The 25,720-nt window shown below is 38.5% G+C and overlaps 1 protein-coding gene across 2 annotated transcripts in view; it reads left to right on the top strand.

Moving 5' to 3' along the window:
• Kcnma1 (potassium calcium-activated channel subfamily M alpha 1) overlaps positions 1–25,720 on the top strand; it is a 702,402-nt gene that overhangs the window by 658,757 nt on the left and 17,925 nt on the right. For both annotated transcript variants that reach the window (XM_076834841.1, XM_076834840.1), the window contains 2 exons: positions 9,857–9,970; positions 14,448–14,578. In XM_076834841.1, the coding sequence (XP_076690956.1) occupies positions 9,857–9,970; positions 14,448–14,578 (245 nt within the window). The remainder of the gene's footprint in view (positions 1–9,856; positions 9,971–14,447; positions 14,579–25,720) is intronic.

Raw genomic sequence — 25,720 nt, 5'->3', positions numbered from 1 at the left:
GATAGAGGGGCAGGAACTGGGTGAGAAGGGCAGAGAAGGGCAGCATTTCTGGGGTGGGCACACTTGGTTTGGTAGGAGCAGGGATAAGAATTAGCATTTGCCACTCTTCCTCTGTATTGCAAAGCAGGCCTCACTGCTGTCTTTCAACTGTGTGCCTAGAGCATTGTGGCTCTTCGTAGGCTCCTTATAGCTAATGATGACTGGACATGAGGACTCTGCAGCCTCTGCTCTGAGATTGAGTAGCTCTTATAAAATGAGGTTGAAACAACAGAAACCTGGAAATCCTGAAAGTTCTCCTTGGGCCCTCCTTCATCTAAAGTACTTTACTCTATAACCTTAGGCTGGTCAGTTCCTTCCTAGAGATTCAGTCTCTCAAAATGACCTTTTAGATCCCTACAGACCAACAAGGCAGGCCCATCTACCAAGTCAACCAGCCGCTCTTAACCCATAAGGGTCACACAGAATTTTCAGATTTCAGGGCATTTTTTTCCTTTTATTTATGTGTGATTTTTATATTATTTCCACCATACAAATGAGTAATATTCATTTTAGAAAATTTACGAACTCTTAGAAGCAAAAAGAAGAAAATATGCATCCTTTATTTTCAAAAGTTGAGGGGCTGGGGATGTGGCTCAAGCGGTAGCGCACTCGCCTGGCATGCGTGTGGCCCCGGTTCGATCCTCATGCACCACATACAAACGAAGATGTTGTGTCCGCCAAAAACTAAAAAATAAATATTAAAAAAATTCTCTCTCTCTCTCTCTTTAAAAAAAAAAAAAGTTGACATATTAGTCTTTTGTGTGTGTGTATGTGTGTGTGTGTGTGTGTGTGTTACTGGTGATTAAACCTAGGGCCTTATGCATACAAGGCAAGCACTCTATCAGCTGAGCTATATCTCCAACCCCTTATATTTGATTTTTAAAATAGGTATAAACACTTTATTCTCAAATATTTGATTGTATATTGTTTTTTATGTCATTAAATGTTTTCTACAATATTTTTAGTGCTTGCATATTTAACAATCAGTATCCTCAAATTTGACATTCATGTGTTTTTCAGTTTAATATTATATTTTAATAACTATGCACAAAATAACATTTTACCAAATCATTAATATAAGGAAATTATGACTGTACACATAATTTTTAGTAATGAAATAGCTTAGGCCAAAGTTTGAGTCACTTGATTCATATTGACAGAGTATGTCATGTTTTTAAGGTGTAAAACGAATTAGGAGGAAGTAAAGATCAATCAGGAAATGGTAGAAACCGTACTAGGACATCTTGAGCTATTGGGCAAATAAAGACATTACACCAAGTGAATATCAGGTTTCTTTCCAAATCCGTGGTTTTAGCTGTATTTGAATTGTGACTAGCTTTGCTTTGTTGTTTTTTCCTCCCTCTTCTTTTCTTCCTTCCTTCCACTAACCAATCCCTCTCAGAGACAAACATTAGACCAAGTTTTTTAAGTTAACATTAAGGATAGAGACCATCTGCTTGGAGAGATGATTCAAATATATATTTGTTTCGTGGGTGTGAGATTTGTTTATGGGCTGAATAGATCTCGGGAGGCTTAATGGGCAAATAGCTCCAGAGATTTTTTTTTTTTTTTTTTTTTGTGGTTGGCTGGTCTTATTTGCTTTAGTTTGGGTCAGGACCAAAATGCAAACTCTAAAATGGACGAGGCACTATGCCTTGGGTGGAGTTAGCTTCCCAAGGTGCTAATCAAATACAGTCTCTAAAAAAATGTACTGTTAAAATTGTCAGTGTTACTTATTGTAAAGAAAAATAAATGGGGGCAGGGGTATTAACCCAGATCTTGTCACTGGTCACTCTCACTGGACATAGGCAAGTGGAAACATTTGAACAAAGGATGCCGTCATGTTTCCATAGATACACATGATCCCATGCATAGGAATCCTTCGCAAGAAGAACAGAGTTAGTTACTAAACTAGTTGGGAGCTTTGGGTATATGTGATAGAAATCCAACTCAAAAAGGCTTATGTAGTAAGAGAGTCACAAAGGGAGCCGCTTTTGGCTTTAAAAGGTACAATTGGGTCTGGGAGCTTCAGCAATGGTAGAGCTGTGCCCTGTTCCCTTCACCCCTTAATTCATTTGCCTGTTTCCATTTGCCCCACATGGACTATGTGGACATCAGCAGCCCACTATTTACAACCTTCTGACTTTGCAGCCACAACATGTTTAACATCTTTGACAGAAGGAACGTTGATTGGTTGGTTTGAGGACAGACTCCTCAATGATGAGTCCAGGATGAGGGAGGGCCATCTTGCTGGCCCTGTCAAATCAGATTCCTGGCTTCATGTTGCCAGTCCTGTGCTCAGAGTGGAAATGAGGTTGTCCTCTGACACAACCACCATGGTAGAATGGGTTCCTTAGATGGAGAAGGAGTTGAAAGAAGCTAAAAACATATACCATCTCAGTTGGTAACTTATTGTTAGCTTTGCCACTAACTGGTTTCCTTACTTTTGGGGCTAAGAACTTCTCTGCTCTGAGCCACAATTCTTTGTCTGGAAAATGGAGAAATTGCCTAGAGGATTTCCAAAACTTTTGTGTGTCTAACATAGAATGATCAGTAAAGAGTCACCCTTGGGTAATGTTATGGCTTAGGTTTCACAGAATTGTGTATTTATGCTGTTTCTAAACTCTTTATTCTCCGGTGTGTGCCAGCGCTCTCCACCAAGCACAGGGCTATTTGGCAGAAAGCAGGCAACCACACTGTCAAAAATTGGCAGGAGAGTTTTCCCTTCCCTCCTGGACATAGAGCCACAGGGCACTGTGGGTTCTATGGCCCCCTCAGGTTTCTAAGTGGAAAGTAGTCCCTTGGAGTGGCCTGTGGGTAGTATCAGTAGAACTGCCACCTTGGTAGATGATTAGTTTCTAGTGAGTAAACATAGTCAGCTGCCTGGACTTCATGACTATGAACTACAACTTTGTGGAAAACTACTATTAAAAAAAATTGCAAGGAAAAACTGAGGGTTTTTTTTCCCTTTTTTTTCCCCCTTATAGTCTTTTCCCCAAAAGACTCTGAATGTATGGATTTCCCCCTCCTAGTTAGAAAGCAATGGGATTTTCTTTACTTGAGCTGCTGAAGAATTTGTTGGAATACATAGTGCAAAAATGACTGCTGTGGCTATTACTGGAGTTACTCAGGGGAGCTATTCAGATGCCTCATTTATTGGAGCTTAATAGATTAAAAGTCCAAATTGAGTCTCATGATATAAGCCTAATCAAGTTCTAATCTGCATAATTTTCTCATAAGCAGCAATGGGAAATTTGGATAATTTATGTTTCAGCAGTTGCCAATCATGTGTTAAATAGCATTGTTGCATTTACTTATCAAAATATTTTTATTGATCTTCACTTCATCTGACATTTGGCTTTGGGATTTCCCCCCACTCCCTGGCATTAACAGGAAATTTAATTCATCTCCTAGATGATGTAATATGAGATGTTTCTCTTGATTTTAACATGTCTTTATAGATCATTTTTAACGGTGATCTTTCCCTTTTACAACTTCATATTGAATACCTGTCTCAGCAAACCTAGATGACTGGGCCTAATTTATCTCCCTAGTTTAGCATAGCATATGGATTTCTAACCATCATTTATATGCACACAATAAAAGATAATTTGGTTTGCCATTTTAACCAATTCCTTCATGTTAAATCTATGGGGGTGGAGGAAGCACTTACCTTCATTTCTCCATCCACTCCAGGGGAGGTGATGGATAAGAGTTTCCATCTCCCTCTCCCCCTGAAAAGGCTTGGGGACTTAACCAAGGAAGATTTAGAAAGTACTTTGTGTTTCCCCCATGGAAAAGTGCTGTAATAAAGCATTTATTATATATGCTGAGTTCTTCATGCTGCTACACTGATGCAAGTTAAGCCTATCTACAATGGGTCCCAGTTGCTGTCTGCTGTTGTTTAAAAGTGGAAACAATAAAAAAGTAAAACTAGCTTGGGCCTCAAACTTGCCTGCCAGGGTTGGTACCTGAGAAGGAGAGACCAACCCTAAAGTAGGGGGTGAAATACTGTGTGTGGTGTGGTGATCTGTGGACTCTCACGTCAGACTGCTTGGCTGCAGCTCCCAGACCTGCCACTCAGCAGCTGGATATGCCTGAGCAAGCTATTGGATTGTTCTCTTTATTATTTTCCTCCTACAAAATGAAAACATTAATAGTCTCTCAACTCCTAGGGTTGTGATGAGGAATAAAGAAGGTAGATTGGGAGAAAAACCTCAGTACAGTCTGGTACATAGTAATATAAAACGTGTGGTATCTAAGAGGATACCATGGAGCTAGTTTGCTGGATTCACACCTGAGGTCAGATACCCAGATGTGTGTTCCTGGGCAAGTTGCTTGCCTTCTCTGTGCTTCATTTTTCTCACCTGCTGAATAATAATCTCTAGTTAGAAGAGTTTTGAAAACTAAAGTTATTATGCAAACAGAATTTAGGACGTAATAGGCTCTCAATAAATATCGGCTGCTATTATTTTTTTCCTTGAGGTTATTTCAGTTCCCCTACTTCATTATCAGTTATCTTAATCAGTCTAACCCTAGGGCATTTCTGACTTTGCTTTGCATTCCATAGTGTTTGTCACTTTCTAATACACTTATATCTACCTTGCCCTAGGGATCTTTTCTAGTATTTCTCTCTGGTAGAGCATCTCTGAGCTGCAGCCTTCTCCACTTGTAACCATATGGTTTCTCTTACGTGCTGCATATATAGTTCATGCATGCATATAGCAGAAGTCCAAAATAGCTCATTTTAAAAAATGAAGGCTTGATGATCTCCTTATTATTTCCATGTTTTTGTCTGCACACTTCTCAGGAACAGATCAAGTGTCTATTACATTGTTTAATTCTAAGACCTCCTAAATGAAATCCCATTGTCTGAATGTCTGCTAAAGGGCACTTAACCTTCCCTAACCTGAGGCCCAGCTCAGTCAGCCTCTGGAATAACCAATATCATGGGAAGGACATCAGATGCTGCTGATTGCAAGTTCAAGCTGAACCCAGCAGGACTGCATATGACCAAGAGCACAAATGCTGCCAAAGAACGTGGAGGGTAGCAAAACCATTTTAGGAGCTGAGAAGCTCAAGAGAAAAGTTTATGCTTTCAAATAGCTAATGGAGGTGGGAAATTCCATCTAGAAAACAGAGGCTCCAGAGAGATTCTGCAACTGCTAAAAGAATTGAAGAACCTTTCTTACATGGAGACTGGCCACCAGTTTTCTAATATACCTAAACAAAATACCAGTCTTCCCCATATCCAAACTCCTTTTTCCTTAGATATGTTGGACTGAAAGTTATCACAGGACTGATATGATTATTTATACCAAAACATATCCATGTTCAAACAATGCTTCTTGCCTTTTCATTAGTTTTCCAAGATTTACTCATTGTGAAAATTCGTTTTAATTCACTAAGCAAGATGGTGCACACCTGTAAACCCAGCAGCTTGGGAGGCTGAGGCAGGTGAATTGCAAGTTCAAAGCTAGCCTCAGAGACTTAGCGAAATGGTGTCTCAAAATAAAAATTAAAAAGAGCTGGGGATGTGACTCAGTAGTCAAGCACCTTTTGGTTCAGTCCCTGGTACCAAATATATATATATATATATATATATATATATATATATATATATATATATATATATATATATATAGGAGAGAGTCTGTGCAGTGCTTACAGTTACATGGCTAAGAAGTAGGTGATCCAGATTGAAGCCATGACATCTAACTTCAAGCCCATACTCTTAACTATCCCAGTGTATTTCTTCTGTACATGCCAAGCAATCTGTGGACAATCGGGAAGTTCAAAGAAATAGGAAACTGAGTCTTTGGCCTATAGAATGAGAATACTTGGTTGAGATAGTGGTGGTGAAAGCATCTATAGTTGATGCCAAATGAATAGAAGAGGTAGTGGATGCCTATCATATCTGTCACTAAAGTCTAGAAAGGAGAGCAACCTTCACTTGAAGGAGATGAGATGATCTTTGGAAATCATTTTTAGTGCAAAACTTGCCTCCCCTGGCCATGCCCAACAGAGGCAATGGGAATACATCTAAAGACTCACAAGCCCGTATCAGTGAGAGCTAGAGCTATAGATAATTAAACTTGAATCTGCTGCTGCTGCTTCTTTTTTTTCTGTTTAGGACTTCTTATTCTCTCTCTTATGCTAACATTCTTAGTCATTTCTTGTGGCAAAATAACGAGTTGTTTCTAAAATTGATTTCCCAAATGTTAGTTTACTAACAAACAAAGGGACAGTTTCCTGGATTTGCTGTTCCTTAGCTGTACATCCCAGAGTACATTCCATGTGCCAGTTCTCTCAAGCACTGCTTCCACAAAGATACAAAGTCCCACCAAACATGTACCCAGTGCTGTTGTAATAAAAGAGTGGGGAGCCAAATAATCAGAGGCCAATCCCTCAGTCAACAATTAAGACCAACCCCTTGTGAACAATGGAGAAAAATGCCACCATTTGGCATCAGAGGCCAGATTACCTCTTCTTTTTAATGGAAGGCACCCAAGTCTCCCTTTGCTCCAAGCTTCCTTAGGGAATCTGAGAAGGACCAGAATTTTCCCATATTAAGGTCCCCATGAAAAAAAATAATGCTAGTAAATTCTGTTCATCTTTAACACAACTCTACATGAGAGGAAAAAGGGGAAATCTATTTTTTATTGGGTTGTTATTGTCTTTTGCTTTAAAAAAAAATGTGTTACCAGAAAAGTAGAAACATAAGACAACCCATTAGTATTGCTGAAGTTTTCTTGCCAACCAAAGCACACTGCTCTTGGGGTCGGGGATGGGGAGAGACAGATCTTCGATGGAGGGATGTCTTTGGACACCCTCCATGGTTTGTCAGTTGCAGATGCTAATGGAACCAGGCTTGGTGACTGAAGGGGAAAATGGAATATGAAAGCAAAATGAAAGAGGCCTAGGAAGCAAGCATGTCATTTCTAAATGAAGGTTTCATGCAAAGGAATTGAGTCTTTTCACAGCTGAAAATGGAATCTTTAAATAAGATAAAATAAAAGGATGCTTTGGCTTGTTGCAGATTCTGTAATGAAATACAGTTTTCCTAATACCGTGTGACCTGCATTTCTCCCTGCTCTATGGGTGCTATTCCTTGACGTACAAACCCGTATTTTCTCAAGTCAGCATTTGATGATGGATGTCAAAATACAGGCCATGTATTATGCATATAGCATTACCGATTTAAGGTGTTTACTTGTCAAGTTGAAGAAATTCAAAAACGTCACATCCACTGAATCTGCACAGCTGCCACTTGCAGTTTTTCATGCTTTTGAATGAAACTTCTGATAAAAACAGTTTAGTTTTCCCCTCACTATTCTAGGGGAAGAAAACAGCTAGCATTTAAAATGCATGTTCTTGGTTATGAGGTTGGCTGAAAAACATACTGTCAGAAGTTCAGGAAGATGGACACTAGACTGTCTGTCCACAGTATATTATTATAAAGAATAAAATTAAGTGCAATTAGGGAATGGATACTAAATAAAAGTTTTCTTCCTGAAAGTCTGGCACTTGATATGAAATTGATACATGGGAGAGTGGAAAATAAGAAAGTCCTTTTATGTTTTTCTGGCATTTCATGCATAGATACCTCCTCCAAACAACAGGCAATTATTGAGCACCTGTCATTTTATTCCTGATTCATGCATAGCCAAAATGCTAGATTCAGCCCAATCTTTTCACATTACTGGAGAGTGAGTCAGAAATCTGGTCATATAATCTATTTGAAGTTTTTTTCCTGGTAATATAGCATATGACTTTGAATCATGAGTCCCTAATTCCTGGATAAGTATGTGTGGCAATCCACCAAGGACAAAAAGAATCCAAAGTCAATGTGAGCACCTGCCTGTCTCCCAAGGTGGGGTAGCAAACTGAGTCTCATATCCAACTGGAGAAATTAACTTTCAATAAGTGAACATATGAGGCAAGTAAGTTTCTCATGTTTATGTGTCTCTATGAATGCCCTGAGAGGTAGTTCCTGGATTTATCTGGGATCCTTTCTTATTCTCTCTGAAGTTATGATTGGTCCAAGCTCATGTACTCAGGTCTTGGGCCTGAGACCCAAGGAAGCTCAAACTGCAAAATCATAAACCAAGCAGCTGCTTTCCAGGTTTTCTGTATCCACATCTGCCTTTTGATATTACTGTTGGACCCCCTGAGAAATTCAATGGATCCCACAGTAAACAAATGGCATGTATTATCAGTTGGGAGGATTGTAGTGTTATAGTTAAAGCTTCGTCCCAGGGTTTCATAAACTGACTTCCAGACCACTCACGTATAATCGAATCAAGCCTTTATTGAAGCACACCGGTGGTGGCTGACCAGAACATAAAACTATTCCCCTGATCAGCCCTGAACAATTGCAAGGGCACTCCTTATAAGCCTGAAAACCGCAAAAGGGATGTTCGGTGGGTCTAGCCAACGCAAGCAAGCCACGTTACAGAAGCGGGACAGTGCAGTCAAGCAGAGGGAAGCCTAACCAATCACAGTTAGCTCAGTCACCCCAGTTACAGAAACAGAGCCCCGTTACCCTAGATACAGAAACAACCCCCATTAGGTAGTTCTGTGTTCTTAAAGGTTTCTATAGCAAAAGGAAAAGAACATTTTTCTCCAGTCATGACTCTTCTACTTGGCATGGTTGTTTTACAGGATGAAGTCATAAAACAAAATGGAGTCACATTTGCTCCTACTATCACAGTAGTTGCAAACATAGAAAATTCCTTCTCAATTTGGCTTAAACAAAAATATTATATTTTATGTTGTGCATATATGTGTAAAAATATTATGCCATGTGTAAGCATGTAAAAGAGAGAAAGAGAAAGAAAAGAGAAACTCAGTGTGTGTATGAAATCTCACATATTAGGAAACTAAGTTAGGGTGGTTCCTGGGTAGTTATCTCAGGAACTCGGACAGTTCTGTGATTCATTTCAGTCAGTATCATGAAGGTGCTTTGGTACTGAGCCAGTGTTCATCCTATTTGCAATATGGCTGCCACAGGTCCAGGCACTGGAGGCACACATAAGGATGTTCAGTGTATTAAATGAAAATCTCTTCTTTTTAAGAGCAAGGAAGCAATTCTTCAAAGCCCCAGTCAAGATTCCCCCTACCCCACCTTCCATTGTCCAGCACTGTGTCAAAACCCAAGCCAGTCACTGACTGGCAGGAGGAGAAGCAATCACTTGGTTTAAGATAACAGTCAGGAGAGATTAGGTGTGCTGGAGTAATGACAACAGTGACAAACAAACAAGTTGCCATGGTTTAAAACAATGCAGCTTTGTTTTCCACTTGGACAGAATGCTTTGTGAGTCTGGGCAACTGTCCAGGGCTCCTGTCTACACTTGACCTCCATTGCAGCCTGTGCCCCCACAGTTGTCGTGGCCTGGGATAGAAAGTCAGCAAGTCAAATACTTGTACCAGAAGTGATCTGCATTGCTCTGTTCACTTGTCATGGGCCAGAGCATTTCAGGTGTCACATGGTCCTCTCTAACTCCAAGGGGACAGAGGTCAATTTTCCTATGTGCCAGAAAGGAGAGGGGATTGAAATCTGTAAGAAGGAATAAATAATTGGGGTAGTCTGGATTTTTAGAGAACAATCAAAGTGAGTTAGAATTATTTACAATGGTTTCCTACTTTGTCCTTTTAAAAAATTACCCATCTGAGTTTATCCTGGGAGTGAAAATTGTTGACCTCTAAGTAATGCATAAGCTACATTTTAGGGGTTGTATATGTAAACTTTACTCTCAATATTTCCAAATTTTCCACTTCTCTAATTTTTCTTCCTCCTCTGTTTTCTTGCCACTAGGATTCACACCTCCAGGAATGGACAGATCCTCTCCGGATAACAGCCCAGTGCACGGGATGTTACGCCAGCCATCCATCACCACTGGGGTCAACATACCCATCATCACTGAACTAGGTGGGGGTCATTGTTGGCTCTGGGGGGAATTTTTTTGTCCTCTTTTCCAGACCATTCAGGATATAAGGAGGTTGGCCTACCTTTTGCTCTTTCAGCCTCTTAATGGGTTTTGTTTGCTGTGTAGTTGGACAGGGGCAGGGGTAGAAAGAAATATGGCAGATTACGTGAAGGAAAATCTGATCTATCTTTTCTCTGAGATAAATAGACTGTTTCCTTCATACTGTTTACTGTTTTCAAAGGAGCATGAGATGATGGCTTTGAGATCAGGGCATGTATTTGGGAAAGGGGAAGAAAGGAGGAAAGGTTGTTCTCTACGGATTCCTTCTCATGAATGTTCACTGGAAGCACCTCTTTTGAGCATTCTGTCTGGACAGCTTCCACAATCTGAATCCTCAAAATGTCAGTTCTACCCAAATTCACATGGAGAACTGGGTAGAAACATTGGCTAAGATGTAACAACTTCACATTTGATCTGTTCTAGTTGAACATCTCAGCCAAAGACCATTTGCAGAAAATGGCCACTATGGTTTTAAAAATGATGGGATTTTGAGGGGGGCCATATTCTTTGGCCAATAGAATCCCACTTCTAACCTGACCATGGCAGGTCCGTGCTATCATTTATAAATTTGCAAAACTTAGGGGAGTGACTCTTCCCCTAAGACAAATGCAAACTGCTCATGGTCCTGGGTCCCTTTGCTTTAGAATGTTTCCTTTGTTATTCCCTCACTTTTCTTTTTTTGTACTTTCCTCCACTCCCTTTCCCCATCCCTTAAATGCTGTATCCAATTAGCTAAACCGGGCAAGTTGCCTTTGGTATCAGTCAATCAGGAAAAAAACAGTGGAACGCACATTCTAATGATAACTGAACTGGGTAAGAAGCGCTATTTTCCTTGACATCAGTATCTCCTTTTGTTCTGTTCTTGGTGTTTCCAACAATCATTGGCTTGTTTTTTTATTTCACTGGCTGTAACAGAAAGGCTACCCCATGGCACTGCTTTGAATGCGTTTTATTTGTGGCTCTGGTTGGAATTGACTGTCTTGTTCTGGCCTTTCTTAATGATTTTTTTCCCCACACAGCATCAGTAAACCTTTGATCACACCCATCTGACCTGGCAGTTGTTTCCAAAGCATCTTTGCTCTGATTCATTTTCTGTGGCCCAAGCCTTTTTTATTTTATTTTTTTCCCACACGTGCCCCTGCTCTCCTGCCTTCTCCCTATCTTCCTCTTCCAACACACTGTCAGTTTGACTGACACATCTTCACAGCTCTCAGAGGAAGTCAAAGGAGAAATATAAAAATTTTAAGATAAGAAACCTAAGATGGTGCTTCCCTCCAGCTGTTTATTTTCCTTTATTCTGACTTTATTTGCCTTTTTTCCTCCTACTAGGCCCTTTCTCAGAAGCTCTGGTTCTTAAGCCATAAAAGCAGCTGCTTCCTAGGGGAACCCTTCCTTACTAAAGCCAGATTTTGAGAAGGGTGCAGAAGAGGAGGTTAGCGATCCAGCACGCTGACCCCACCCTCCTAGATGCGTCCAGAAGATGAAGGCCTCTGGTCATGACTGCATTTGTCAGGCCCTTCCACAGTTCCCCATGACTTGGTTAATAACTCCGTGAAGGGCACCCATCAGCAGCAGGTCTCAGAACTGGGGATTGATCTTCTAAATAGAGACAGTGAAAGTACTGCTCAGCAGAGGGGTAGATGGAGAGGTGGGAGCACCTGCCTTCAGATGACTCACAGACGAAATGTACACTCCATTTTCTTGGCCCAAAAATATATTTCAAAATAAGAAAGCAGGCTTTTAACACAGTAATCTTGCTTGTGAGGTGTCTAGAAACTAGGGAATAAATTTTCCACCATTCAGCCCTGCATTATTGTAGACGTAGCCATTTATCAGGCCAGATTCACTCAGGTCAAAGAGTACTGCCCTATTTTCTGTTTCCAACCATAGGAGAGGTGTCTTTTTCATGCTTAGCGTAGTTGGCTAAAAGCCTAGGTTTCTAGATTGCTCTTTTCAGAACTGTAGGGCCATAAAAGACCTGGAGAGCTCACGTGGCCCAGATTTCTGGTTGGAAAATTCATTCAAACACTTCCATCTCAGAAACCGACAGCAACATTTCAAAAACATCAGTGCCAGAAGTTTCTCTTTCTCTTTGGAATTCACATGCTGCTAACTAAATGGTATATCCTGATTTGTGATTAGTGGAAGAGAAAAGAAAAAGTTCTGTGCTATAAATCTGAAGCAGCAAATTCAGGTATTCAATAAACATAAGTGACTCTCAGAGAAAGTCAATAGAGAAATATTAAAGTCCTTCCCATACCAGATTTCTTCTTTGTGTGCAGAGAGCCTTCCAAAGGAGAAACACTAATCTGACCAACAATATACTTTTGGACAATTAGAAGACAAAAATTGCAACAAATCAGGTTTTGAAATCTGAATTGGCTTATTTATGATTCTAGAATGGGCAATAGAACAAAATGGTTTATAATGCTGGATCCTACCATAAGGACAGGCTATATTTACAGCCAGAAAAGTGACATAGGGAACATAGAAGTAAAGTTTTGAGACAGCTTATTGGGTATTGGTGGTGTATGTCTTCTTTAGACTGCGTGGTCACTTGTGATTGGGTAGCACTCAGCTCCTTGTTACAATAATAAGTTATAGTCTGCTTTATGCATCATGTTAAGTTACAGTTCACTATGTATGGAGACACCTTTAGCCAAAACTTAAAATTGCATTGAAGCAGCTTTAGGCCAAACTTAATTCAATTTAACAGGACAAGGGGAAGGAGATGAGGAAACATCTACCACTTGAAGGATCCATAAGCAAGCCTTTAGTGTCTTGAGAAAGGCAGAGGGAAAGTAGGCATTTTCAAAATGCAGTGGGTTGATAGACATTTGATGTCATAAAGGAGAAAGGTGGCCATCAAGAAAGCAACCTCCATTGATCTAGTGCATAACCTGATCCAAACGTTGGGTCAAGCTCACCAGCATGATCTCTTATGAGCTTCTTAATAACCTCAGGAGAGGGCTGCTGTATAATTTCCCCACTTTACAGAGAGAGAACCTAAAGGATAGGCTCTTAAGATAATTTGCCCAAGGAATTTTGTAACAGAGCCTGACTCAAAGCCCAGATGTCCCAGAATCTGGATTTTGGACTTTTACCCAATACCCTGTAACTTGTGTGTATACTATTAAGACAATAGGGACCCAAAGCAGTGAACTTTGGGAAAACAGAGCAAAGATTTTCCCCCATTAGAGTCTTTCTATAAGGAAAAAAATGGCATCATTTAAAAACAATTATATGTCTAGCCTTTTATCCTATCATCATTTATTCTGCCTCATGCAATAAACAAAAGTTGTGTTTTTCTTTTAAGAAAAGTTATCAGGAAAGTTACTTTAAAAATTAAAACAATAACTCTAGGAAAGGGAATATCTGCTGATACATTTTTTAAAAAGAATCAGGGAAAGGAAACCTCATCTGTTCTCTCCCTAAAAGCAAATTATTGTTCCAGAAATTACAAGTACCCCCTCCCCATCCCCATGCTTTTCCCCTATTACTTGCTCTGCAAAAGTGATAATTTCTGAAGCCAAGATGGGAATGGAAATTAATTTGTCACTTAATTTTTAATAAGTTAAAGACATCTGAGTGACACAACTAATCAGTCTGCATGTGTGTGCTGGAGGAGTCCTTGAGGAATCCTCAGATGGAGATGAAATACAACAGCCAGGGCTGTATCTGCTTAAGTGGAAACAGAAAAGATTGAGCTGTTTAGAAGGGAAAGGGAGAACGTGGGTGTAGCCTTGCAACTCAGAACTCAGAGAAAGTCTTTGTCAGCAAGCAGTGGGGTGGGGAAGGGATGCATCCCACCTGGGGGTTCCTGGAGGTTCAGCAGGGCCTGTTGGGTGTGGGCTTGGATTCAGAGCCCTAGGCTACCAGCACCACCCAGGGCAATCCCCAGGGCAGACTGTGGGTTATGCCTGAGGATGAATTCCTTGCTGTTTGCTTTTGCCCTGCTCCCAGTTCATTGCTTTTTCCTCTGAATATGTTGCTTTTTTTTTTTCTTCTCTTTGTGGCTAAACTTACCTTGCCAGCATGGCTGCTCATCACTGAAATATGTCCATCTCTCAAAGGACTTGGCTACCAAAAAATGCTTCAGAGTGTTTTTCTGTCGTGATTCTAAAACTATACCAAAGAACTGGCCAGCACGGTCTCCTGGTCCTCCAGCAGCCTGCTGTGCAGCAGGTCTGCTTGATCTCATTGCTCTCCAGGTCTTGGAAATTTGAACAGTCCCATAGGAGCAGTCCATTGAGTCCAACTGCCCCCTCCAGAGATCCATCCACAGCTTTCCATGCTTTTGTTTCCTTTTCAGTGACTTCAGTGTTTCTATACCCGTCACCTGTTTCTATACCAGTGTCTCTAGGCTTTGCTACCCAGGTGTGTTCTTCAGTGCTAATTCTTTTCTTATGCTTTTTCTAGTGAATGATACTAACGTTCAGTTTTTGGACCAAGACGATGATGATGACCCCGACACAGAACTGTACCTGACGCAGCCCTTTGCATGTGGGACAGCATTTGCCGTCAGCGTCCTGGACTCACTCATGAGCGCGGTGAGTGGTCTAGCTCCCTCCTTCCTAGCCAGGGAGTGGAGGGTGCCCCCAGTGGTAGACTACCTCAGATGTAGGAAGCTGGAGTTGCAACTCCTGCAGAGAGCAAAGCTTCATGAGGATTACAGTCCAGAAGGGAGTACCAACATTAATCAAAGGGTCATGGAGCAAACATTTGGTTATATATTCCTCAAAGTGCAGGGAAGTCTATGACCTGCTCTTGGGAATCAGAGAAAGATTCCCTAAGGAAGTGATATATACTTTATTCCAAAATGTGAACCATAAAGAGAGGACATTTTCTGGGAAGAGTATTCCCCAAGGAAGAATAAAAGCAAATGCAAAGGCCTAATAGTGCTGAGGAAACTGACTCTCTCAAGGAAGTCACAGAGAGCTGGTGAGCTGGACCACCATGAGAAAGGGCTGGGGAGGACAGATCAAGATGAGACCTCAGGATCTCAAAACCATTTTCATGGTTTTGGTTTTTTTCTTAAAAGCAATGAGGAGGCGAAAGTTTTTAAAATTACAGAGTGATGTAATCAGGTTTGTGTTTTGAGGGGTTTGCCTTGTTGGTCTGCTGAACATGGCTTGGAGGAGTAAGGTGGCATCAGGAGACCTGAGTACAAGGCCATCATAGCTTGAACTAGGGTAGAGATGGTAGAGATGGGAAAGATGGATGGATTTGAGTAGCATATGTTAATAAAATTGATAAGACTTCAGAATACAATGAACTGAGCAGAAAGTAGAGAGGACAGTGGGTCAAGGGTGATTCCCAAGTCACTGCCTGTCACTGAGACAGCAGCCCAGACCTGAAAGCCAGGCCTGGGTGGTTCTCTGATGCAGGGAGGGGACAGAATGATGATGAAGAGAGGGGGCAAGCTGGCTGATAGATCAAAACATTTTTCTAAATGGCTTGATGTGTATCAGATTGTCAAGGCATTTGTTGTCTTACTTTTGCAACCTAAAACGAATAACAATTTAAAAAAATAGATCCCTGCTTAATGGAGTCATCTTTCACTGCAAAAGGCAAAAGCAGACATTTAGAATGGGTCATAACCTGGGTATTGTGAAGTGTTCCCGCTGAGTGTCTTTATTTACTATATTGAAAATCCTCTCTATTTTGGAGTCATCGAATTCACAATTTGCAAAAATGCAGACATAGGCTGGATAAAAACTGACCTTTGGAGAATCCATGTAAAAGAGCTTTATTGAACACATTAAAACCATAAACATAACTCAGAGATTTTTATACACGTACATTTCTTAAACTGCTCAACAAGGTTTTCCTCTTGAACGTGTTAAACAACTGATATGCTAATTATACATTATTCTCATCTATTCATTAGAGCTAATCCCAGAAGGACCTCTATTTGAGGAAAGAAAAAAACAGAGCTTTTAAAGACTAATTTAGATTATTCTATATTCCTGAATATGGTTCAACTGTAAGCATATCTTAGTTAAAAATCAGAATTATGGATTTAAAAATAATTAAGAAATAGCATTTATCTGAATTAAGTTTGACTGGGCTGCATGCCCTGCCATCACTTTCTGAGCTAACAAGGAGAAAAATACACTCCCTAGAGAAGGGCATTTCTTAGGCTCTTAACCTAGCTGGTGATACCGGGGCTCACCTTTCTACCTGCTAGTGATGTTGAACTTGGTTTGGGCCGACTCTTTGAGCAGGCCAAAAGGAATAATAGAAGCTACAGGACATGCTCATTAGAGCACCAGATTCTATATAACAGGCCTCAGCATTCTCCAAATCCAGGTTTCCAATGGACTTTGGGTAATTCATCTCTTTAGAAATGTCATTGGAATTCTTATCCTAATTATAGAGTTTTCAGAATACTATTCTAAGAGATGATTAAGCTGTTGGTTATAGTAGATCTTGTTTTCAGAATTATAAAATATTAGAATTTTTAAAACTTCAAATTTATATAATTATTTGTTTGTACATATCAAATATTCAGTGTGTTCTGAGCAGAACCAGCTACTAATTTGCAAGCCTACTTTTTCATAAATTACTAAGAATTTCAAAATGGTGACAACAGAATATTAAACCAAGTGAGGGACCCCGAAAATGTAGATCTGAAAATGTAGATCCTGTGCACCTCACAGGTTGAACACCCATGGACCTAGCGCTAGTTCCAAGGAATGCAATTGGATAAATAGTAGAGAGCTTCTACACAATCAAAGGAGCCTACAGTGGCCATGGCCTGGTGGTGGGGGCACTTTGGGATTTGATTTGCACAGCTCTTTATTACATCACTAGGAAGTCGAGAATAAACCTGGCTTAAGTGTTGAGGCCAGACATTTAACTTGTCTACTGATAGTGGCTTTTCAAATCATTTGTCAAAAAGCTTATTCAATTGTTCCAGACCGTGTTTGTATTGTCTGGGAAGAACAAGTTCCATAGTGATGATTGGGTCTAGTTCAGCACATTCAATAGGATCTAGACTTTTTGAAAATGTGTTCCCTGCATTCCACTAATGTATGAAGAAGCAGATCAGTCAAGTATCAAGGCAGTGCCTGGACTCAGTGGGCGGAAATATAGAGAAAGTGAAACTCCTTTGAATGGCAGGAGACAGAGGTGAGCTTGCATCTCAGGCATTGCTCACAAGCACCATCATGACTTCCACACCAATCTCCATAGATGCTGATGGTCTCTTCTATCCTGCACACTTCCCAAATTGCCAGTTAATCATGTGTCTAAACATTCCCTGAATACTGGCCTTCATAACTCAACTCCTGCTGCTCAGTGCTTCATTTGTTAAAAGAATAATATTTTGATTCATCACGGGTGTTCCTGGAATAGATAGGGGTGCTACAGATGTGGTCTTGTGGCTTCATCCTACAAATCAATGGCAGAAACCCACTAGAAGAGAGAATAATTGTGCTTATGGGTATAGCCTCCAAGAAGAGATCACTATATTTTCAGGATGGTCCCAGCTTGCTTTCTCTCTCTCTCTCTCTCTCTCTCTCTCTCTCTCTCTCTCTCTCTCACACACACACACACACACAATGAAAGGAAGTCCTCTCCATCCTAATACTTTCCTTTTAACCCCAACCCCAACTTCAGTTTTACCAGGACTCTTTATAAAGAGAACCTAAGGCATGGACTCAAGAGGCAGACTAGATGCAGACCCCAGCACCACCATTTACTGGCTGTGCAACCTGAACCTCTCTGTGCCTCAGTTTGCTCTTATTTAAAATGGGGACAATAAGCATACTGTCAGTTAGGGGTTGTGAGATGAGCAGTGTTTAAGGTTGTAAAGTGGTTAGTGTATCACTTGGTACATGGTAAGCCCTCCACCTATTTATCCCTGTTACTGTTCTTCATGTTGATTTATTGAGCACTTAGTAAATGGCAAGAATTGTTCCCCAGGCTGAGGATTCAGCAAAAGAAGAAAGACACAGACCCTGCCCTCCTGTCATTTAAACTATGCTTCTAGTGGGCTAAGCAAGGGTAGTGACTATGTAAGGGAATAAATTAACAATGGCATATAAGGAAAATACATTTGAAGTACATGAAATAGTTTGAATGATGAGGTTTAGGAGCAAAGTGGGTATATACTTCAGGAATGTCCAGAAGCAACATCTCCATGTTCTCATCTCTAATATCAGTGAACTGGCCTCTATTTTCCAGAAATATCTGGATTTAAGTTAGAAAGGTTGGAAGAGATGACCACTGGACAATGGTCCACATGATTTAATGTGTAAACTATATTTTCATTAAGGGCCAAACCCCTTGATGAGCTCAATGTCAGCCCAAGCTAACTAGCCCCGTGTGATTTCAGAGACATAAGCCAATTGCTACTCCATGGCCCCACTTCTTACACTTTACTCAAGAGCTTCCACTTCTTTTGCTCACAAGGAGGCAGAAAGAGTGTCCACGGTCCTTGCCAAGATAGCAGGACAGCATCAGTCTAATAGGATCTAAGAGATAAATGCAGGGATATTCTGCTGGACTTGAGAATATACCCCTGCTATCACATCAGGCCAGGCAGGCCCAGGATAGGAAAAAATAATCCAATAGTTCTCATCCCTCAAGAAAGAAAAATACTAAAAATAAAAATCTACACCGTGAAAACTAGCAAATATAAAAAATGGCAGCTATGACATGGAAAATGACAATTTTAGAGCAATTATAAACGAAAGGCAGAGTGCCATTAAAGTTAAGGCAATGTTATTAAAAGATGTGTTAATTTTCAGTTAAATTTTCTATAAAAGACCAATTAGTTTAAAAGGCTTGACAGCATTAACTGTGAAACATAAGCTCCGGTAATTATACTTTAAAAAAATAAAAAGAAGAAGATGCTCGAGCGTGGTGGAGACGCACACACAGAGGGTGGTGCAGAGCAGGCTAGATGGCGGTGCAGGCTCAGCTTTCCTTGTTGAAATTCCCTGGTTCTTATCCCATCCTGTCCTGATTTCTTGTGTCTCCTTATGGGACCTCAGAATCACCCAACTTTAGAAGGCAAGGGGACCACACATCAGATCTGTGTTAGAGATTAGATCACAGAGACATAGGGAGAGAGCATTTGCTAAATCAGTTGCACTGCTGGTTAATTCTTCTTTTTATAAGCTCTCATTTATTACTAGTTTATAAATTACAAAGATGTTCCTTTAAAATTACTCAATAAACTATTGTTTCATATTTTCTTCATCAACTGTTACGTGGTCAGGAATACAAAGCAGAAAAAAGTGAAGCAACTTTCCCATTGATGTAGCTATTGAATGGCAAAGGAGGGATTAAATACCAAGTCAGTCGAGTCTGAAGTCTGTACTCATAACCAGGCTGTCATATTGCCCTACATGGAAAAAAAAAAAAAAAGCAGACTTCCCTGGGCAGATGTGGAACTATGACCTTGGCAGTGGGAAGAAGGACTCCCTTATTCTTTAGACTACGCGAGAGTCCTGACTGCAGGCACTGAATGGACTCTATCTCAGCTTTCTTATGCTCCTGACACCCATGTAAAAGAAATAGCCTTTGGGACGGAACTTTGAAAGCTTATCCTGCAAGAGTTGAAGGTTCTGTGCAAGAGTCTCTCATAAGGCTTCTAGCACAGGTATCATGGACATGGTCCATGGTGAGGGGCGGCAAAGTCTAAGTCTGGAGGTATAAAAACTTAAGGATCACCCTTACACATGACAATTCTCACTTCAAAATTTTGTATTTCTTTAATTCTAACATTTCTGTTAACTCAGAAAAGAATGTACCATCAGGTCAGGGGAATTATAGAGAGATTTGTTCAGCCTAGAAAACCTTCCGTAGGAATAGTCTTCAGTAATGGACATTTGAAATCCCAGCACCTGGCTCAGCCTATGATACTGAAACAGCCACTTCCTGTGCAGAAAGCACCAAAACAGTGTTTAATCCCAGACTGCCGAATGTTCTATGGAGTGGCTCCTTACCCCAACCCCGTAAAGAAATTTGTGCCCTCCAATGTAACCAATTCAACACCCTTGTAGGGGGAGGTATTGTCTTTGCACAAAATTATCAGATCACAGAGACCCTGATACATGTTCAGAGCACAACTATGTGCCATGCTCAAAGAAGTCTGCATTTGAATCTTGGCATCAAAACAGAAGCAAGAGTGTTCTGCAGACAAAAACATCATTACTTTCTGTAACAGCAGATTGTACTGCTTTGCGCCTTGATAGCTGCATGAAAAAAATGAAGGAAAGTCACCTGAAATACAGTGCAAGTTCAGAGGGCAGAAAATTGGGCTGAGTTGTGAGCTGTCCTGGAGTTACACAGGTACCAAAGAGAGCCTGTGATCAACTTCCCAATGGCACCTGTTGATGGGAGATTTTGAAAGCGAAGCACTATTTGAATTGTACACTATTTCGAACAAGTCAAGGTCTAGGGATTAGTAGGTACTCAATAACTGTTAGTGACTGATGGTGCTGTCTCAGTATAACTCATTTCAACACAGAAAGGGAAGCATCAAACCCTATAAATTTGACAAAACAATACCCTTCCATGTAGACCTTGAGACTTTTTTCTTTTTGTTGTTTTTAGATATACATGATAGTAGAGTGTATTTTGACATATTATACATACATGGACATACATGGAGTATAGCTTGACATTCTTGTGGTTGTACTCCACTCCATGATGTGGAATTACACTGTTTGTGTATTCGTAAATGAACATAGGAAAGTTATGTCCCATTCATTCTACTGTCTTTCCCTTCCTGTGACCCCTTCCTTCCCCTTTGTGAGACTTACTTCAATGAAGAATTTCCAATGTTCTTTGTTTTAAAAGCATGGACTGTGATTTCATTAAAAAAGGGTACTCAGGTTCCTTATAGAAAATTTGGAAAGCATAAAAACATATAAAGAAGAAAATTTAAATGACCCATATTCCCACCACCAACAATAAAACATGGCTAATATATTGGTATATTTTCTTTCAGATGGATGGATAAAGATGGATTCTTCCAGTTTTATATCTTGATTTTTTCTTTCCTCTTCAGTTAATGTGCTGTCTAGACATTTTATTATGTCATATGCTTAGGTGTCATGATTTTCAAAGCCTCCATGGGCCTTCATGAAACTTTACTTTATGGATGAACCAGAATCTAACTATTACCATAGTGTTGGATTTAGTTTAAAAATAAGGTGAGGGGCACTAGGGAAGAATAGCATTACCTTAGATTAGGTAGAGGGAAGTGATGGTAGGGGAGGGAAAGGGATGTGGGTATAGGAAAGATAGTAGAATGAAGCAGACATTATTACTGTATGTATATATGTGACTACATAACCCATATGATTCTACAACTTGTACACTGAGAAAAATGAGAAATTATATCTCATCTATGTATGATATATCAAAGTGTATAAATGCATTCTCCTGTCATGTATAACTAATTAAAACATTTTTAAAATAATAATAAGCTTAAAAATAGCTGGGGTTGTGGCTCAGTGGCAGAGTGCTTGCCTGGCACATGTGAGGCGCTATATCTTATTTAGCTTTATGTCACTGTAACAAATACCTGAAATAATCAACTTATAAGAAAAAAGTTTTACTTTGGCTCATAGTTTGGGAGGTTTTAGTGTTTGGTGGGCCCTCTTGCTTAGGGCCTGTGTTGAAGCAGCACATTCTTCTGTGGTGGCAGTGGGTGGTGAAGCAAAACTGCTCACCTTGTGGCCAGGAAACCAGAGAGAGGGGAGAAGATATCATGGTTCCACTACCCCTTTCTAGGGCATGCTGCCAGTGGCCTAAAGACCTCCCACTAGGCCACACCTCTTTAAGGTTCCACCAACTCACAATAGCACCAAAGTGGGAACCAAGCCTTTAATACATGGGCCCGTGGGAAACATTTCATATTCAAACTATAGCACCATAGGATAAGGAATGTCATACATATATCTTTGAACTAGTGATAATTTATTACATGGAGGTAAAATTATTGGGTTTTTAAATATGAACATTCAAAAATTTTTTAATTAAAAACATTTTTATTATTGCCTGGTTATGTCCCAGAAACAACTGTACTCATATACCCATCACAGAGTGTAAATGCCATCTCATGCACTCTGGGAGCTACTGATTGTCATGTTCCCTAGAAGTCCCTTTATTTGTGTTTGATAGTTTTTAGGTATATTCATTTTCAGTTGGTATGTAATTATGTAAATATTTTGTGAATTCATCTATAGTTTTTATTGGTAAGAGTACTTGCTGAAGAAGAGAACTACCAAATAGTCTTACATTAAACATTTAGCTGTAGTTTCATGAAGTTGTTTATGGCTTCATTTTTTACTCTGCTTTACAATCCTTGCTTTTGTTATTTAGAAATTCAAAATAAATATAATTTCACATTCGAAAACATATAAAATAACATTATAGGAAAAAGTCCATCAAAATTCTGTCATCAAGAGTTAACTAGTGAGGAGGGTTTTTTGACTAATACTTATAGTTATTTTTATATAAGTATAAATGTCAGCTCATGTAAAAATTTTCAACATGAACTTTGAATTGTGGAATTTTTGTATCCTACTTTTTCTTAATGTTTTAACAGTTCATAATTGTTACCATGTCATCATTCTCTGAAAACATGATATTAGTATTTATACAGTATAAATCAGGTGAGTGCATCACTATTTATTTGATCATTATGATATTACTGAAATTTTTTTTCCACATAGTTTCCATTAAATAACTTGTTGAACAAACATCTTTTCCCTGTGGTGTGTGGTGCTTTCCTTGTCATATTAAGGAATGGATCAGTTCGCCTTTTCTATACATGACTAGGTGGTAAATATTTTAAGCTCTTGGGAACCATGTAGTCTCAGCCAAAACTACTCCACTCTGCTGTTACAACAACAAAGCAGCCAGAGACAACACACACACACACACACACACACACACACACACACAAATGTGAACAAATAAGTGTGTGTGTTTGGTTCCCAATAAAACTTTATTTAAAGAAGTGCAGGTGGTAGTGGCTGGTTTGGCCCAAGGGCTAGATTTACCCATTCCTCTAATTATCAGGCTACTGTAAATCCATCCTGGTTGGTTGAACATTTAATTTTTAATATTATCTATGGTGCTTAGCTAGGAAATCTTCAAAAATTACTATAATACCTGGGGTCATAAGGCTCTTTCTAAAGGAAATTTGATATAATTGTGTATCAGGTTTTCTTTTACAGTTTGCTTTGAATCTATAATTAGACATATAAATTAGACATATGTCAAAGTTTAGAATTTTACTATAACATCACATTTATATGTTATAGACTAATTTATATGTTCTAAAACACAAACTTATGTTTTTTCTAATAACCTTGTCTGTTTGTGGATAATTATTACTTTGGTTTATACTTTAAAACAAAAGCTATTCTTCTTATTCATGTCTAACAACTGTGGTATTAAAGAGAACTTGCAGGATAGTAGTATTAATTTTCTTGAATATTGACACTACATTCTCCTTCTGACTTCTGATTTTATCTGGATGACTTTTTTTCCAGTTATACTTGTAGTTGGTTTTATTTTATTTTTTCAAAGAATTATTTCTTCAATTTATCAATTCACCAAATATCTTCTTATTATTTTACAGAGTGATGCTTTAATATTTCATCCTTCTTTTTAGGAAAAAAATAATAATAACAATTATTTTAATACTTAGTTTTATTTATTCTGTTGTATTTCATTATGATAGCATTTAAGGCTCTAAATCTGTCTCTATAGTTTCGGCCTGAATCCATGACATTTTTAGCTGTGTTTTTCAATTATAACTTAAATTTTAAATACTCTCTATTTAAAGCTTGATTTTTGTCTTAACTTACTTAATATTTAGGATACTTGAAAAAAAACGAAGTGTTGGATATTTACAAAATATTATAACTTTATTGTAAATGTTATTTATTATAAATATTGTAAATATTATAAATATTGTAAATGTTAGCTGTTAGCGATACAAAGTCAACTAACAATAGTATTTAAAATTTTTCCCTTGAAATATACTATATTTTCTGTTTGTCCCTTTTAAAAATATCAGAGTTTGATTTTGATTTTTAATAGATATGAGTCATTGCCATTTAACTGTATTATTTAGCTCATTTATATTTAGTTATCTATCTTACATGTAATGCTGTCTATATCTTGCAGTATGATTATGCTTTTTACATCTTCTATAAAAATTGTTTCTTTTATTATCCATTGTTTAGTGTATGGATTATATTTTGTATGCTTATTTCTTTCACTGAAGTTTAAACTTTTCATTTTTTTTTTAGCTCTAGTTAGTGGTTATCAGCCCTTCTAAAAATATACTCAAAACTATATTTTCTAAGTATTTTTATCTGGAAAAATCAGTGGTTCTTGATTTCTACCTGTACAAAAAAAATCACCTTTTATGCCTTCATTTTCATTTTTATCCCTTCATTTTCATTTTTATCCCTTTTCTCTTATTTTTCTGACTTAAAATATAATTTGAATAATACTATACTAATAGGCAATTATTGTCATATATTTTTTCTTTCAAGGATTAATTTTAATCTTTCCATTTGTTGTTTTAATAATGTAACAGACTTTTAAAATCTCATATTTTAACTTATTTAACCATTATTTTAAAACCAATTTAGTTCATTTTTAAAATTAAAACTTTTAAATATTTCCAAGGAAGCTTTTGTTTTTTTATTTGTTTGTTTGTTTGTTTCTAAGCATTTTTTAAATAAAGCCAACAAATGCTTAAGTACTCAAAGATTCAAAAATATTTCTATTTCCTTTATAAATTATTGGCAATTTAACTGCATGTAGAATTCTTGAAATAAAGTTATCCTTTCAAACTCAGTTGACATTCTTCTTCTATTTCCTTGAAGAGCCTCAGGCTAGCCCAATTTTTTACTGTTTTTTCTTACATCATTGTGTTGTGTCACTTTTGTTCTTTGTTTAATATTTTAGATTCAAATATTCATCTGGTGTAAGTGTTTTATTTGAAAGGAAATCTTTCCTTCTTTCCTCATACTATATTCTACCCAGCCCTAATCAACCACTTATCAATTACCTATCTTTATAGATTGTCCTCTACTGGATATTTTAGATATATGGAATCTTACTTAGTATAATGTTTTCAAGGGCCATCTATATTGTAGCATATATTAGTACTTCTAATCTTTTTATGGCAGAATTTCATTCATTGTATGGAAATAACACATTTTACTTTTGCACTCATTAGCTGATGAAAATTTTTTTTGTTTCCATGTTTTAGGCATCAAAAATAATGCTTCTATGAACAACCCTATAGAAATTTTTGTGTGGGCATATATTTTCATTTCTCTTGGGTGTATACATACAAGTGGAGTTTCTGGGTTATATGGTGACTCAATGTTTAACCACAAGTCGAATTCCCAGGGTGTTGTCCAGTGTGGCTGTACCATTATACATTCCCAACAGCAGTGTATGAGTGTTCGAATTTCTCTACATCTTCACCAATTCTTGCTATTATATGTCTTTTTTATTACAGCCGTCCTAGTGTAAATTAATATCTCATTTTTATTTCAGTTTGCATTTGATAACTAGTAATGTTGAGCCACTCTTCATTCTTGCTGAGTATCTTTTTTCTTTTTTTTTTTTTTTTTGGAGAAAAGTTTATTCAAGTCTTTGCCCATTTCTACAATTTGATTGTCCTTTGTTGTTTT

This window comes from Callospermophilus lateralis, chromosome 15 (assembly GCF_048772815.1).
Source record: "Callospermophilus lateralis isolate mCalLat2 chromosome 15, mCalLat2.hap1, whole genome shotgun sequence".
In the NCBI taxonomy this organism is placed as follows: domain Eukaryota; kingdom Metazoa; phylum Chordata; class Mammalia; order Rodentia; family Sciuridae; genus Callospermophilus; species Callospermophilus lateralis.
This window is presented reverse-complemented; position numbering and strand designations above follow the sequence as displayed.